Source organism: Lagenorhynchus albirostris, chromosome 12 (assembly GCF_949774975.1).
Source record: "Lagenorhynchus albirostris chromosome 12, mLagAlb1.1, whole genome shotgun sequence".
Lineage (NCBI taxonomy): Eukaryota > Metazoa > Chordata > Mammalia > Artiodactyla > Delphinidae > Lagenorhynchus > Lagenorhynchus albirostris.
In genome coordinates this window covers 32517330-32535486 of record NC_083106.1, presented here as the reverse complement: position 1 = coordinate 32535486, position 18157 = coordinate 32517330, and the positions used below count along the sequence as shown (strand labels likewise).

Below are 18157 nucleotides of genomic sequence, written 5' to 3'. Positions count from 1 at the left end.
TGAAGACATTAGTCAGTACTCCAGGGACTTTCCTTTTCCTTCCAACTCAGTCTCAAACATTGACACCCAGCAGCCTATCCTAGGAACTAATCTTGATCATTTCAATCAAACGTTGCTACATAAGAATAAATCCTAATACACGTTTCCGGTAGACTCCAGTACCAGCACTGCCTACTTTATCTACATCTTTGTGCGTGCCACAAAGGCACCAGCAGGGGGCAGAGTGGAGATGATATTTAACCCAGGCTTGGCTCACCATCCACAATCTCTCTATCAAAGAAAGGGGTTAGGTCATCAAAGGTGTCTCCCATTTCCTACATTGTGCATCAGTCAGGTGGTCTGGCTGTGTCTGTCCAAATGGGGCACCTTTTTCTAATTCATGTGAAGTACCATGTGGACAGCTGTGATCCTATACCCGAGGACAAAATGAATACTACTCTCTTCTTCCACCAGGTACTAACGTAAATGATAACAAAAATGGTAACCACAGCTCTTTGTAAAAGAACTTTGACAGAATTAATCTAACTATTAAAATTTCATGAAAATTCAAATTTGAATATGCCAGAGTTAAATCATAAAGCGTTTACATATATATATAACAAGGCTTGAATGTCTGTATAAACCATTAGCATATGTTCTGATGTATAATAAGACTTAAGAAATGCTGGACACCCTTCTTTCCTGTTCTTCAGGTCTCAATAGTATTAGTCATTCATGATAAATTTACCCATTATAGGATATTTTTCTCAGGTTCAGCATGAAAAACAGCTCTGCCTCTTCTGAGGAATTTATTTATTTAGTTTGTATGTTATAGATACTGTATACCTCTTAAAATACTCCATTTTATCCTGATGCATTGGCTACTGAGCTGCTTAACACTAGATGTAGGATCCACTGCCCTGGGCATTCCAGCATATGCATTTCTGTCTAGTAACTCTTTGCCTGATTTACATTAATTTTTTTTATCTTTGCTCCATTTCCTTTTATATTTATTTTATCTTGTTTTAAAGATATTTTTAAACAACTTTAAATTCCCTTTGTAATAAGTTAGAAGGAAAAGATAATTAAATTTAAAAGATGTGTTTATGTTGTAAGTATTTTTAATACTGTTGAAAACATACTGAAGTGATAGTGTATATCTTGGAATAGTAGACTACATAACACATTTATCTTTAGTTTAAAAGTACTCAGAGAAGTTCCAAATTCCATGTATAGAAGCAAAGGAGCAATCAGACCTCTTCTATTAAAATAATGCTGCTTTCTTAATATAGCATCATTTTGCTAAAGCAGTTTTTGTGTGCCCTAATAATTTCTTCTGGTTGCTTACATATTGCTTTCATTTAAAAGAAATGATGCAATCCATCTTTTCCTTTTCTCACTCCATCATTCTTTTTCCACCAAATTCTTCTCTGTAGAAATTTAGCTGTGAGATTAGACCACAAAAGAAATAGTGAGGCTGCATCTCACATTCCTTCCTTCCTCAATACCACCTAGGCCCAGGACCTAAATTCCATCAAATTTCCAAAAATGTCTTTAAGCAAAGTTCATTTATGTATTCATTTAATAATGAAAAAACATACAGCTTTGTCAGGTTAGAAAGTGGGGCTTATCCCTTTCATTTAAAAAAAAAATGTGAAGACAAATGATGTCATTGGTTACTTACATGCTACAATTGGTTAAAATCAACTGTACAGATAGGCATGCACTCAGACCAAAGGATGGGGCTGTATCATCAGTAGAGCCAAATCTACTACTACCTTTCTTGAAATCTAAAGAGTAGAAACCTTCTTACATTTCATCATCAGCATTCTAGCATGGCTTCCCCATAGTCTGCTGGACCAAGGAGCTTTCCAATCAATAGTCCATGGTTACCATGTTTCCTTAACAAGAATGACATGGCCTAGGTGATATCTTACTAATCACAGTGGTGGGATCTTAAGAAGGTTCTTTGGCATATGTCAAGGGATGACTATGAAGTAGTCAGCCAGAAAGTAGGCACCCTCACCTACTTCTAAGAATAGCACCTGAGCATAATTTCTACCACAGGGCTAAGAATGGCCATATTTGTTCTTTAAAAGACCTGATTTAGATTGTTCTGCAGATTAAACTATGGTTATCAGAAATAACAGGTTGACTGCAGCAATTTTCTAACCAAAGACATTTATCATTAAAAAAGAATTAGAAAGATGCATTTTGGAAAGGGTAGAATTCGAGATTGAAACTCAATTTCTTCTACTAACCCAAGATTCTCAAACTCTAGGTGCATCAGAAGATCGTGGAGGGCTTGTTAAAAACACAAATTGCTGGTCCACACCCCAGACTTTTTGACTCAATAGATCTGTGATGGGACCTGAGAATATACATTTCTAACAAGTTCCCAGGTGATCTGAGGTTGCTAATTTGGGGACCACATTTCAGAACCGCTGTACTAACCCACCATGTCACATCCCCATGGCTGGTCTACTTCGCCTAACTATGTGCACTTTTTTCAGGAGCTCTGTTCATATGACCCTTGGAACAGCTCCCACCAGTGTTAATCAGAAAAGTTTCTCCAAGTATAGAAATGAGTTTTGAAAATTCTTTAGGTCTTAAAGAGCTCTTAGGATACAGCTTTGAATGGTAGAAAATGTCTCTTGGCCAACCCATAGCCTTTTTTCTGGGGATTTTCATAGGTAATATTATATAATAGAAATAGTGTTCAGAAGATAAAAGAGTTCAGAAAAACACCTCTCTTCATCTTGCTAAATTAATGCTCCATAGAACACGCTTCAGGAAAAGTTGGTCTAAAACTAAGAACTGTGTACATGTTTCAGTTCACCAATTTTTCAAACTATTATTTGACATAGAATTCTTTTTTCAAATGAAAACTTGCCCAGAGCACCAACCTATAAAACAGATTCTTGGCAGAAGAGATATCATTTGTAGAATACCTGAAGCGCCTGGAGAATCCTAAGATTCCAAAGAGCACAGTTTGAAAACCTGTTTAGTGCATAATAAACACAGACTCTTAGGATGGCTGTTATTGCTGGAGGGTATCTGTGAGCCCTAATGCATAATGCCTGTCCGTAGATAGGGGCTCCTTTCCTCATTCCTTTACACAGATCAACACAGAACTGCGTGGAAGTACAAGGGCAGGTTCGTTTTGAGAGATCTCATCACTGATAGTGTTTCTATACTCAGGGTTTTAAAATTGAATATGATTGTGTCTTATCAGCAATGCAGACCTTGCATTTTCAGCTTCCAAGTGTTATGCTACATGTCTCATTTTTTACCTTTTACCTGAAGAAGGTTTGAGCTATTTGTTTACTTTATTTCTTCCTTTTGGGGTAGAAACACTGTGTTTTAATTACTGTGTCCCCCTAAAAGCAATGTAATATGAAGAAATATGTCACATTTCCTTGTTTGTTATGGATTGTTATAGCAACTGCCTCTCTGTTTCCCAGCAGGAACACCCATGACAAACAACATTTCTCTTAGAGATGGTGGGGAAGAGCAGATGTTGGGTGCCATTTTTGCATGTGGCATTTAGTTTACTAATTTGCAAAATTTGTTTTACCCCCTGCAGCTGTAAGTGAAAAAGCTGTAAAACTAAATGAAACTCTAGGAATTCAAGACAAGGCCTTTGAGAGAAATTTGCAAGAGCTTCAGAATGAAGTTGATAAGATGATGACAGAACTGAGGAGGAAAAATCTAGACACACAAAAGGAAGTTGCTGAAGATGAGTTGGTGTGAGTAGAAGCTCTGTTACTTTTTCATTTGATAAACTGAGCTTTCCAAATTGTTGTTTAGAGATTTCTAAATTTTCCATCACATATCAGTAGGAGATACTTTGTTCTTTATTTATTTTTCATCTACTTAGTTATCATTTGTCTTGCTCTAAAATGGATCAAAGGCATGTTTATACCTATATATAATCAAGTAAATGATCTTTTTTTGGTGCTGTCCCTTCTGCAATTAGGCTAATGGTCTTGCTTTATTAATTTCCATTATTAGGGCCTTTAGAACTATTAATTATTTTTGTTTTAATAAAAATATCTTTGGATAAAGTTATGAATTTAACAGGCCATCCTATACATTTTGTCATCTTAGGAAATACTGACTAGAAGACTTGTCAAATAATACATGCCTAATACTATGAAATAAAGTTTGAGAATTTGAGGTTGTGACTAATGATAGTGATTTTACAATGCCAATGAATTCCTGTGACCGTACACTCAATAAAAAAATACATTTTTACATTCATAGTCAGCTAACTTCAAAGTGATGGTGTTATTAATAATCAAATAGTATATACTAAATCAGCAACATTAGCAACACCTAAGAACTTGTTAGAAATACAAATTATCAAACCCCACCCTAGACCTACTGAATCAGAAACTTTGGGGATGGGGCCCAGCAATCTGTTTTGGCAACTTCTTCAGGGAATTATGATGCCTTTTAGTTTGAGAACTACTGTTCTTCAAATATTTAGCCTTCCTTAAAGGGCTCAGATATTATCACTTTAGGAAAACCATTAAGTTGAATCCAGGAAACTCCCAGAACACTCAGTTCAAAGGAAAAGAAAAGTAGGTCAAAATTATATCATACTAGCATGTCAACAGCATGGCGCTATATTCAGTTTCTAACCAAACATATCAATATTCATATCTTATATTCAAAGTAACAGTGAAAATATCTCATGGTTAATCAGGTAGATTTTATTTTTGGTGTGTGAAGTAATCATAAAACTGATTTCATCAGCCAGATTATGAGAATAACATGAGATCCCTTCCAAGTGAAAATGTTATATTACTAATCAATTTTAAATGTGTGGAGTTTTTTCTTCTTTAGTTTTAATTATAAATGCTCTTGCCACTTTTCAGCTATCAGTTTTCAACTTGGTTTAGCACACAGTCAATCTGCCTTAAATATTGTTTTTAATTTTTCCATACTTCTAATGTTAGCATTTCTTTGTAACACTGTTTAATACCAATAAACCCTGAGGCAGTGGCAAGGGCTTATTGTCTCTTATTGGGCTGGGGTGTTTATAGAACTGCAGAAGCCCTTCTGAAGAAAGTGAAGAAGCTGTTTGGAGAATCCCGAGGGAAAAATGAAGAAATGGAGAAGGATCTCCGGGAGAAACTGGCAGACTACAAAAGCAAGGTTGATGATGCTTGGGACCTGTTGAGAGAAGCCACAGATAAAATCAAAGAAGCTAATCGCTTATCTGCAGAAAACCAGAAAAACATGACTGCTTTGGAGGTGAGTCTTAGAGGCTCTTTCATCTGAATCTGGGAGCACGGGGTGGGAGTTTGACCATGGCGGAGTAAGTCAAGTTGATGCAAGTTGATGCACACGCATGAAATCAAGTGTGACAGCTCTGAAAGGAGACTTCTAAGAAGCAGAACGGGGAATGAGCCTTCTTTTTGTTTTTTAATGAATGGTCATTGCCCATATAATCAAATACAATTTAGATAACTTAAACTATTTAAGATTTTTAAGGGCAGAATGGTACAGTGGAATGAGATCTTTACTGGGTGTCAGGGGTCCTTGGTCTTAACGACAACTGTGCCACTAACTAGAAGTACTAGTGTGAGTAAGTTAAAGTCTCAAAGCATCAGTCTCTCAACTATACAATGAGTGCATTACACTAGGGCATATCTAGAGTTTCTTCAAATACTAATACCATATGATTGTACAGTCCACCCAACCTGATCCACAAACCAGGGTTTAGACATCCGGCTGCCATAAATCACAGAAGTGCCGAGGATTTTCTAATGGAATTGGAGCACAGAGGAAACAGCTCACTGAGAGACCAGAGCCTGGGAAAATTTTGGTTCTCTTCTTCTTTGCAACATGTTCTATGAAAATGATATTTTACAACGGACTAACATGAGCAGATCAAGTCTGAGTTATTTTTGTCTCCTTTTCCTCAGACAAGAGAGAGTTCTCTCCTCAAGAAATGATAGGCAGCTTCTGCCTTTTTTAGAGTGTTAATGAAGCTAGAACTAAAACAGAGCCTTCCTTCCATTCCTTCCTTTCTCCCTTCCTTCCTACTTCCCTTCTCTCCTTCCTTTCTCTCCCTTTCTCTCTCGTTTCTTTCTTAATATTTAACATGGCAAACTGATCACTTCTCCCTACAGTGAATTCAGCTCATATGATGGCACAAACCTGTATTTAGCATTTAAAAAAAAAACTTCCTCACCAGAAACAAACTTACCTTTGTTCTTTTCAAAGTATTTGACCCCAACAGATCTGAAAACAGTGGCAGACCTTTATCTCTTCTAACATAAAATTTTACCTGCAGCTATAACTGAACACTCTCTGGCATATATTATGCTCTCAAAACTGTTCATGGAATGACAGTTGAATAAAAAGAATCTGGATTTTTTTTATCCATTCATTTCTTTCCATTTTCCTTTGGATTAAGAAGTAAAAGGATGAATTAATTTTTTAAAAGAATTGTTTTCTGGATCCCTCCCCTGGGACTTAGCCTTGTCATTTTGATAGAGGATTGAGGAGACTCACTGATGTATCTAATCTTAACCAATTTGGAATCTACTGACATGCTGGCAATATTAAAGAAAAAGCACTGTCTTGTTAGGCAGGATGCTAGGCTGCCTTCATATCACAGGCTTCCGCATGATTCATCTTGCTCGGTGATACACCAGTGGTGTAACTTACCCGGAGGTGCACCACTCCATTTTATGGCAACAGTTTAAGAAATTAAAATAACCTGTGTGGAAATTATAATAAGCATCTGGGAAGTATTTCAAGAAGAGTTGTAGTGGCACAGTAAATGGTGCTTTTAGCTATTCCTTCATTTTAGTGATGTTTAAAACCAAGAGCCATCATTCTTGGGTACCCCTAGAGAAGCCTGGAGCTTATGTAGTCAGTATTGAAGTGTAAGTTGTCCTTCTTGTATTCTCATTTTGCACGTGATGCTTAACTAAAGGCTTGTTTAAAACTTACTAGAATAAATAGATAAACTGACTAAATTAATATGAATAAGGCAGAGCTTATTTAAGGTTGCTTGCCAAGGCTGATTAAGGTTGATTGCCAAGGTTGATGCTAGACTGGCCAATAAAGCATCGCCTGTTTAGAGTTTGCTAAACAGATGCATCCCCTGGGCTCCCACCCAGAATCTGAGGTAGCTGGTCTGAGGTGTGGTCCAGGGTCCATATTCTAAAACATCCCCTGGGTTAATCTGATGTACATATAGATTTAAAAGAACTGATATGTTGTATCCATTTGATTGAGTAATTAGTTGTGCTTTCAATAAATGACTTCATTGAGCCTGTGCCCACAAAAAGGTGATATAATTAAGACCCAACTCATTTTTTTTAATTTAAGGAAGTAAGCATGTAATGTTTATTATTAAAAACATTTATCAAACCCCTCCTAAGTTCAGGAAATGTACTAAACCGAGTATATCGAACACTGGTCCCCATGGCGTGGTCCTTGGAACAGCAGCGTTAGCATCGCCCAGACACTTGTTAATAATGCAGATTCTCAGGTTCCCCCCAAACCTATCAACTCAGAAACTGGGAGTGGGGCCCAGCAACCTGTGTTCTTAAAATCCCACCCATGATTCAGATGCAGCCTTAAGCTTTAAAGACACTGATATTGATATAAAAAATAAAACACCACCTCTGATGATTTCAGGTGACCTGTATTTAGCGGGAGGCTCACACAAGTAAACTAGTCTGTACACTCCAGGAGTTATCATGGAGGTATGCAAAGGAAGGGCATCGAAATCACCCCTGGATTTAGGAAGGGCTTCATAGAGGACTTGACACGTATGCTAAGTCCTAAAGGGTGAGCTCTAGTGAGTCAAAGTAGAAGAGGAAGAACATTCCAGAAATAAGAAAAAAAACCATGCAAACATATAGACATTTTGGAGAAATGTCAGTGATTTGATAGGATTGGAATAAAGACTGCCTGTGAACTAGTGAGGGGATAGAAAGCCAACGAAGACAGAGAGGGTCCAGACCTTGAGTTATAAGAGAACTGCATTCTGAGAATGAAGCTGAGGAATTTGGTTTTATCCTGAAATCTATCAGAAGCAATTGAAATATTGGAGTCATGGATTAAAATTATATTTGGGGGACTTTCTGAGTGGTTCATGTAAACTGGAGGATTGGTTTTGTTTTGGAAAATAGTGTGATACAAGGCTAGGAAAGCAGGCAGGAAAAATATGCAGATGTCTGTTAGACACCTACCATTATCAAGATGCTATTGGTAACCAGGGTGTTAGAGGCTGAATAGGAATGATTTCTGGCCTCAGAGAACTTATGATTCCCTGAAAATTCAGGCATTTTAACCTTTCATTATATGTAACACTGTGATTAATATGGGCTGGGAGAATCAAACACCAAAATGATGGCATCATAGAAGTTAATAGAAATGATGGAGCAGCATAAGCAGAAACACAGAGCTCTGCAAGTATGATCTTAGGAAATGTCGAATAAAGCAGTGATACTTGTTCATAAGCTACGTAAGTCTGTAGCAGAAGATGGCTCTGAAAATGGGGCTTTGGAGCCAGATCACAGAAGGCTTTGTATGCTACTTTCTAGAACAGGACAGGGTTAGAATGCCATTTCCAGCAATGGAGAAAAGGCAGAGGAAACTGTGGGCTGAGGGGCAAAGAGAAGATGAGCAATTCAGTCAAGCAAAGTAATGTGTTTTGAGCAGTGTGTCCCCAAGTTTACCATTATGACCTTGAACAGGAAGGAGCTGGAAGAAAGGAAAGAATGAGTTGCTAGATAGAGACAGACAGGAAGATAACTTTTGTAAGTTCTTAATCCACCCCCCAGCAACACCCCTCAGCAAAAAAAAAAAAACAGGTATTAAACTTACAAAGCTCTGGAATGTATTAAGATCTAATTAGAAGTTAAAAGTAGAAATACAACAACTTTGGTGTCTAATCAGAATCACTTAACAATTATGCTTGTGGTATACACTTGGAGAATATTCTCTCTAAACATGAGCCCCCCGTTTGCTCCTCAAAGCTTCCTATCTTTAAGTATTTTATATCCTACATCCTTCTCTATCCATTCCCTGTCTTTATTTATTTTTATAGCACTCATCATAAAAAATATACATTAATATATTCATTCAATTTTTTTCCCTCCAGAAAGCCATGAGAAACATGTCTTCTGGCCCACTGTATCTCCAGGGCAGAGAGTAGTACCTGGCACAAGACAGAACAGAAGTGTTCTTTCTCAATGAAGAAAGTACTATAAAGCAAACACAGATAAATGTTATATCGATGCTTTTATCAATATTTAGGAGCTCCAAATCTTCATCTTTCCTTGGTTCAAACCTAGATTTCATTAGTGTCTAATCTGAAACTAGCCACCACTGAAAATCTGTTTAATCCCTAGATCATTTCTGCTTCAGTGTTATTAAAAAAAAAAAAAAAAGCACATTTTGATCTTTGCATAACAATGGATTCCTTAAAGTGACTCAAAGAGAGCTTTTATAAAGATTCTAACTCACTGCTTAATTGAAACCAAAATGAATGTAGCTCTTCACCTCACATATAGGTGGAAATATTCTCCCTCCTATTGATACAGCATTTTGTTAGCTTGATTCATAAATGCAAACAAGCCATGCTAAAGAAAGTTTCTTGAATGTCTGTCCAGGGTCAATTTTAAATCAGTTCATACAAAAGCTAAGGGCTAGGGCTTCCCTGGTGGCGCAGTGGTTGAGAGTCCGCCTGCCGATGCAGGGGACACGGGTTCGTGTCCTGGTGCGGGAAGCTCCCACATGCCGCGGAGCGGCTGGGCCCGTGAGCCATGGCCGCTGAGCCTGCGCGTCCGGAGCCTGTGCTCTGCAACGGGAGAGGCCACAACAGTGAGAGGCCCGTGTACCACACACACACAAAAAAAGCTAAGGGCTAAAATTGATAGTTATATAAGAGTGTCAGACCTTTGGAAAATAAGATATGCCTTATAACCAGGAACATCAGGACTACCTCTACATTTGCTGTTTGTGAAGGGAGAATGAAATTTCTCTTATTTAGCCGGGTCTGGGAGTAGTTGAATGAACCAAAAGTCACCAGTGCAAACAGAACTATTTATTGAGGAAACTCTTCTAGGTACTGAAGATAAAGTGATACAAAGACTGTTTTATGGAATTTATATTATAGTGAGAAAGATAGTCACTAAACCAATAAATAAGAATATAATATGGCCATAAAGTCTGGAGCATGGGCTAATATGCATAATAAGTGACTTGTTCTCAGTGTATTGCCTGATGAATTAAATGTTATCCTTCGCCCACTAGTTCCAGCTCAGTGGGCTGTACATTTCCTCTCCTCCCTATGCATGCATCTTGTGATGAACTGGTGTCTGATTATCATTAAATAGCCTGTGCTTTTAGCAACTCTTAGAAGAAGCAATCAAGATGGTTCAATCTATACAAAAAGTAAAATCGTATTATCTATGTTTCTATAATCGATGGCCACCCTATAAAATATAATGCAGATAAATGAGTTCTAGGGAAAAGAAAATAAGGTAATTATAATAGTTAACAATTCTGTAGTGTTCACTGTGTGCCAGGCTGTGTTCTAAACCAATTTCTCTCAAATTTTATTGTGTATATCAATCACTTAGGCTTCTTGTTAAATGCAGATTCTGAGTTGGTAGTTCCCAAAAAGGCATTGAGATTGTGCATTTCTAAGAAGCTTCCCGGTGATGCCAATGCTGCTGGTCAATGGGCCATATTTTGAGTATTGAGAGAATAAGCATTTTACATGAAGCTAAATGGAGGAGGAAACAAGGCAAGGAACTGGGGAAGGGCACATGGTGAAGGCAACTGCAACTGTAAAGGCTCAGAGGCGGGAATAAGATGTGTGTACTGGCAGCAGATTGAAGTGGTTGGTGAAGAGGTAGGGAAAGTAGGGTGTGAAATTAGCACTGTCCAGTGCAAATAAGAAGTGTGATTTCCACAATTGGAAAGTCAGTGCTTTCACACCTCAAGACCGAAGCTCTATCATTAGGTAGACTGGGATTCAAATCTTAACTACACTGTACTAACTGTGTGACCTTGGGTAAATCACTTAACTTGTTCAATTTTCTATTCATTTAAAAGGTGATAAACACAGGACGTGTGTTAGTTTAGAATTAAATGAGAAAAGCTTATAAACTACCTGGCACATACTGAAATCTAAATGAATGTATAAACTAGCATTATTATTTATATAAAAAGCGTAAGTGGCAAAGGCTTAAAATTATAATTGATGCAGTTAAATCCACAGGTAAAAAGGTAATTGAAAGAATGAGTCAGAAATAGAAAGAAAAAAAAGGCAAAATTATGTTCCAAACGGAGAAATAACACTATATCTTTCTCATTGATTTTACTCTTCCAGACTAGGAATGAGTTTCATGTGGTTTGAGACAAGCTATCAGTTTCAAAGAAAAATTAGAGTCTGCTCTCTTTTTTATGGAACAGTCCATTAAGTTTATTCTTCCATGTGAGAGTTTCTCTTTTTTTTTGGAAAGTACTTTCCCTAAGTTTCCTTTGAAATCCCACTTCTGGGCTTCCCTGGTGGCACAGTGGTTAAGAATCCGCCTGCCAAGTCAGGGGACACGGGTTCAAGCTCTGGTCCGGGAAGCTCCCACATGCCACAGAGCAACTAAGCTCATGCACCACAACTACTGAAGCCTGCCCGCCCAGAGCCCATGCTCTGCAACAAGAGAAGCCCGTGCACCACAACGAAGAGTAGACCCCACTCGCCACAACTAAAGAAAGCCCGCGCACAACAACGAAAATCCAACGTAGCCAAAAATAAAATTAATTAATTATTTTAAAAATAACAAATAAAAAGAAATAAAATCCCACTTCTTCCAATTTTTACAGAACTCCCATAGAATAAATCTGCTTACACTTATGCTCACAAAACATTCATTTGGACATAGATTCTGGAATTTAATGTCTCATTCCAATGTAATTCAGTGTACTACCACATGCTCAGCAATGCATATTCAGTACTTACATTTCAGTTAAAATGGATGTGCATCTCACTTTAAAAATATTTTTTAATTCCTCAGCTACCATCACACAACTTTTCTTCTCTTGCATGACTTTCTCACAATAGGAGGAAGAAAGTACCTGTACAGGTATTTAAATAAAGTAACTCTTGGAGGGCTGGCTGGGTAGTCTATAGCACTCTCATGTAGTCTCACAGTCAACGTGACATATCTTGTTTGCAAAGCCTTGTTTAGACAGCTTAGGAAAGCCAGGAATACAGGGCTGGATAGGGTTTTCCCCAAAGGGCATTTTGATGTTTTGTTTATACTGTCCTACAGAAAAAGAAGGAGGCTATTGAAAGTGGCAAACGACAAACTGAGGACACTTTAAAAGAAGGAACTGACATACTTGATGAAGCCAACCGTCTTGCAGATGAAATCAACTCAGTCATAGACGTGAGTATTTGGTGAAACCCAAAGTTAAAAGAAAGATGATAATGATACAAGCTCTCATAAATGGGAATCAATGAGACATCTCAGTAGTATAAGCAAATACTGTTAGTTTCTTGTGGGTATAAAGTTGTTTTTGCCTTATTCTATTGTGACCGTGCTCACCCGTTGGTAACAATTAGGACTTCACATTATTCGCTCAGTAGACATGAATGTCTGGTGAGGGTACTCACACACTCACACCAACCTGTATTTTTTTCACAGTGATGAAGGGCATTTCTTGTTCCTAGGATAGCACTTACAATCTGCTTCAATATTCACAGAATATTAGTTAAAAGAGAAATGTAAAGCTACAAACAGACTTTTAACATACTGTCTAACGCAGTAGATACTGATATGTGGTGATGAATGGTAATAGAAATGCAAATAGTGTAAAAGATCCCAATGACTATTATTTATGCTACAAAGTAGCATTTTTTTAAAAAGATTGTCAGGTTCTTCTTGGTATAAATTGCCTTCATATATTTCCTAATCTCTATCATTAAGTAATAGCTTTTATTTTCTATTCTTTTTTTGCTAGGTTAGTAAATTTGAAGTTTCATAAAAACCTAAGTGTGTATAATTAGATCTCCAAGAGAAATTAATAAGTGAGAGGAGGCTTGGATTCACTTACTTAAAATACCTTCTTCTCTCTACATATCAGTATGTTGAAGACATTCAAACTAAATTGCCACCCCTGTCTGAGGATCTGAAAGGTAAAATAGATGACCTCTCCCAAGAAATAAAGGACAGGAAGCTTGCTGAGAAGGTGTCCCAGGCTGAGAGCCATGCGGCTCAGTTAAATGATTCATCTGCTGTCCTTGATAGGTATGTCATTTGTTGTTGGAAATATCTATGTATCTTGACGCTTGTCCAAAAGTTTTGACTAGCAGAAATGGTAGAGAGTTGCTTTCAAAGCTTGATTTTTGTAATTATGCACATACGAGCTACATGGCCTTTCTGTGGAAAAGCCTAATTAGAAGGGTCTGGGCAAAGCTCTACTGGAGCAGCATCAAAAGTCTGAGTTAAAAGTAGATTCAAATATGGCATGGTGGGGAGTGAACATTGCCTTAGGCTACACTTAGAAAAAATATTTTCTGTTCTTTATTGGAGAGCACAGCAGTTTCCTTATTAGCATTTTAAATAATAATGTATAAACACACATTCTGCTTCAAATTTCAGTTTTATATTTTTAATGAAATCAAACTATTTATTGTTAAAAGGGTGGCTTTTGAAAATGTGGCTCCATACATAGCCTTTAAGTCTTGTTTTTTCTTTCACATTCCATGGAGGCACTACATACTGCCCTGTGAAATAACAGCTCATTAGAACTGGGATTCTTATACGGGTCAGTGAGGGAGGGGCAACTGGTGAGGTGTGTTTGACTCGTAAACAGCCTTCTAGGTATAACTGGTGTGCTTCCCCTACAATTTCAGGGTTGTCATAACAAAATAGGTGTATTAGCCCCAAGAATAATTTTCCTAAATGAATCTGTATTTAATATACTCCATGTGTAAGGTTCTGTTTCAATACTTAATACTCTTGATACAAAGGAAAATATTAATGTTTGAAGACCCTGGAAAAAATTTACATACAATTCATTTTATAACAACTTTACAACATTTTTTAACATTTTGCTAATTTATCATGAAGGGTGGTAAATGGAGCAGTAAGCTAGAAGTCAACAGAGGCAGGCTCCAGGTCCTTAATTAGCTAATTAGTGACATGTTGGTCATGTGACCTGAGACAAGCAATTTAACCGAGACTCATTTGGCCTCATCTGAGAAGTGCACCTACTCTAAAGAGGTTTTGTGAACTTCATTCCAATAATATAGAACAAGTGCTCTGAAACCTGTGCGTGCTTCACAAATAACATAAAGAATCGTCTCACTGCTCATACTTGCGTGGTGCTCATGGTTGCAGAAACTTCTGGAGGATGCTATGGGTACTTAAAAATATGTTGGCAGCATTTCACTGCTTAATTATTTAGGAATATGAGTTTAAACTGAAAACTACAATATAATACAATTAGTAGATACCTCACTATGGTTTGGAATTAACATAATTATACTGACCATGATCATTTGGAAGCCATATTTGTTATAAGTAAGATGTTCTTCATTTGAGTACCAACTGCTCTGATGTTCTATTGGGGGGCAATCCCAACAGAATCCTTGATGAGGCCAAAAACATCTCCTTCAATGCCACTGCAGCCTTCAAAGCTTACAGCAATATTAAGGACTATATTGATAAAGCTGAGAAAATTGCCAAAGAAGCCAAAGATCTTGCACATGAAGCCACAGAACTGGTAAGAAACAAATAGCGTTATGTACTGAGAATGGAGGTCAATCTGTTTGAATAAGTACCTGAACTAAATTTCTCAAAGCTCTGGAAAATGCTAGTAAATTAGAATATTTGTTTTGTATTATTTTCAAAGGCTCCTTTTAAATTTTATCCTAAATAAATTCTCAGTCATAGCAAAACTCTTTTCTCAGTCACCTACTAATTTCCACTATTAATAAGGGTCTTGAAATTATCGCAGATGCCAAATAGTTTGTGCCACCAACTCGCAAAGGAAAAACAGTCAAACATAAGACTCTGAACAGGGAAATTTATCACTATTATTCCATATGCCTTCAGTAAGAAAGTGCCTTGGAAATTAACACCAGTGCTTATAGTCACATACAGATTGATTCTATGTAAAGTTTGATTATAAGGTGCACATTTTACAAACACGCCAGATCATATATTTCTAAACTATTATACTGTTTTTATCAGTTGAAATGTTTACCTTCAAAGCTACTTTTGGCTGCTGTCATTGTTCAAAATAAATTTGCAATTAATATTTTAGAGTTTTCGGGTTCTAAGTATAGCACATTATCTGAGTATCTTCAATAGTAACAAATCTTTTTCCTTTACATGTAGAGCAACATTTTGTAACCAAGTTATGTGATAAACCTTGGTAATACTATTTCAGGTCAAATTTCATTTCATAGGAAGCACGTGGTGAGTTAAAATGTTCAGAACCATCACTTACTCCTTTGGCTTCACACAGAATCCCCCAAATACATCAGAATTTCAGGAGAAAAAGAATTTGATTGGACACTTGACTGTGAATGAAATATGCATAAATAGTGGGTGTTGAAGAAACAGATCCCTATTTTCTTTGCTTTGGTATTGAGCACAATGCTTTCATGGATTTCAGGGGTATTGGAGGTATTTGCCACACTCTTAGCAGGTTTATTTTATGGTCATGGTGAATGATGCATCATATTCCATCAGCAGTTAGTACTGTTTTGGTTTCTCTGGAATGAGCTCTACCAATACCATATGTTCTGTTTACTTCTTATTCAAAATCATGGCACAGTTATTACAGAAACTTCCCTATGTTCAATTATCCTTTCAAAAGGAACCATTTTTCAAATCTATTTAAAGATCCTAGTCTTCAAGTTCACCATTTTCATCTGACCCATGTTTTATTGGATCACCATTTTCAGCATTTAGCACAGTACCTGACAGAGAGTAGACACTCGTGAGTAAATGAATGAATGTCATTCTAATTGACATTTTTCATACCTATTTACAACATTTTGTACCAATAAAATCCTCACTATTGTCATTGCTTCATTTTTATGAACTTCTAACATTTTATGTTAAAGACCTGTTTATTTTCACCCAAATTTAATACTATCACTTTATACTCAGGAGACTCTCATATTCAGGCCAACATGAAATATTCACTTTTCCTCAACACTGATGCTTATACATGATAGGCTAGCCAAACTCAAACATAGAGCTAGGACAAGTTTTTTGTTGTTGTTTTTTGTTTTAATTAGGACAAGTTTTACTGCATTACAGCATGTCCCCTTGTTATTGTTATTCCTTCTCTATAAGCCATGTAAAAATAATTAAGTGTCTGAAAAATTACAAAGTAAAAGCTAAAGAGAATCACTGATTTATTAAGTGGCTAACAACAAACACACAGAAGACTGATTTGGCCAGAAAGTTTGTTGGACCATGTTTCAAGAACAGAATAAATAAAGTTTTAATTTTAATAATTCATTATAATATAGTTCTATTATACTGGAAAAGAAATATATTTGCCATTAAATTGAACAATTACCTAGATAGTACTAGCATTCCATAAATGTTAGAGCTGGTATTATTGCTAGAGCTATAGATAAACACAGAAGAGTAAGATTAAGTTTATTATTTGTGTATGAAAGAGTCATTTGAGTCTAGTCCTGCAAAGCAGGAAGAATGTTTTCAATGAATTAGAAGCAAAGGACAAAGAAACAAAGCAGGAATTTATACAAGGAGAAAAAAGACATATTAGACAAGCAATAAAGCAATCAATTACTACTGTGAAGAAGATGGACGTAAGATAATGTGAGAAGAAAAAAAGCATTGAAAATACCATAGGAAAAGGAACAAATGAATATGGAATAGTCTCAAAGCATAATTGACAGCATTTGTAAAGCCACTTCACTTTTAAAAATCTGCTTAAGTCTACCTATTTGTAGTGCACACATAATCAACAATGGAATTGAAAGGAAAATATGAATGAGAAAAAAGTTGATCCTTTATTTTAATTAAATAATAAGCAGGTGGAGGTTATAAACAATTCAAGGTTGTAGTATAGTTCCTATGTGAAGAGTAACAGCCCCTTGTATATATAATTTATTTAAATATCAAAATGAAATACTATTTTAGGAACAGACATTATGAAAAAACACTATTTCTATTAGTGCTAGGCAGATAAATACTATTATTATATTATTGGTGCAAAAGATTGTTTTCCCTACACGTGATCTCCAAGATAACATCTCATTTTGTGCCTCTCATTGGTGGGCACAGGAGAAAGAGAAAGGAAATATGTCACCGTTTAGAAAATAGAATATGAAGATCCAGTAATTTTTTTCTAATCTTTATTGCTTTGATGCTGTAAAAAGTCCTCAGACTCTAAAATAACAGAGAATTAAACCTTTAAAAAATGTTTCCAGATCATAGGTGAACTTAAAACCTATGTTATCAAGCAGATCAGATTTTAGAAGTAGATGAAAAGTAGATTTCATGTGCTGCTGGGTCCTTGGGATGACCACCAGAGGCAATAGGCACGGTGTCAGTAGCACTGGGAGATGAGACCCTCTGCCCTTTTCACTGGGAAGTTCTTAGATGCTCTGCACTTGAATCTGGTATATCCAAATGGCAAACAAAAGGAAGGAACAAAAAGGAAGTCTAATGTAGAATGGATTCCTTAGATCTGGTTCTTTAAGATCCTGAAGAATCATCACACAACAATAATCACACAATCTCTATCTATTCTGAAATGTTCTCCTCCTTCCTTCATTTCTTTCTTTTCTCCCTCTCTCCCTTTGTCAGGGTGAATAGAATGTGCTCTGTGATATATACTTCAGTGTAGAAAATGTAGGCAGTCCTCACCTTCCCTAGGTATCTTCCATTAAAAAAAAAAAAGAATCACTTTTTCACTTCCCACAGCACCTGAAGATTTCTTTTTTCTTCTATACCCTCTTCTTTACACTGCAATCATTGTTGTTGTCTGAAACTCTCCCTCTCTCTCTCTCCCCATCCCAACACACACCAACAAAATTCCTTAAAACACTCTAATCCAGAATCCTCTTTCTCAATTAGTCTCAGTCTCAGTGTTTAGTCTGATCTTCACTAAGAATCAGCACTAGAAATTGAGAAGAATT

At 36.6% G+C, this 18157-nt stretch overlaps 1 protein-coding gene across 1 annotated transcript in view; it reads left to right on the top strand.

The window, feature by feature from the left end:
* Positions 1–18157, top strand: part of LAMA2 (laminin subunit alpha 2) — a 605756-nt gene that overhangs the window by 485339 nt on the left and 102260 nt on the right. Inside the window, exons 36-40 of the mRNA XM_060167667.1 lie at positions 3566–3728; positions 5031–5241; positions 12294–12410; positions 13108–13271; positions 14613–14751. Coding sequence (XP_060023650.1) covers positions 3566–3728; positions 5031–5241; positions 12294–12410; positions 13108–13271; positions 14613–14751 — 794 coding nt within the window. The remainder of the gene's footprint in view (positions 1–3565; positions 3729–5030; positions 5242–12293; positions 12411–13107; positions 13272–14612; positions 14752–18157) is intronic.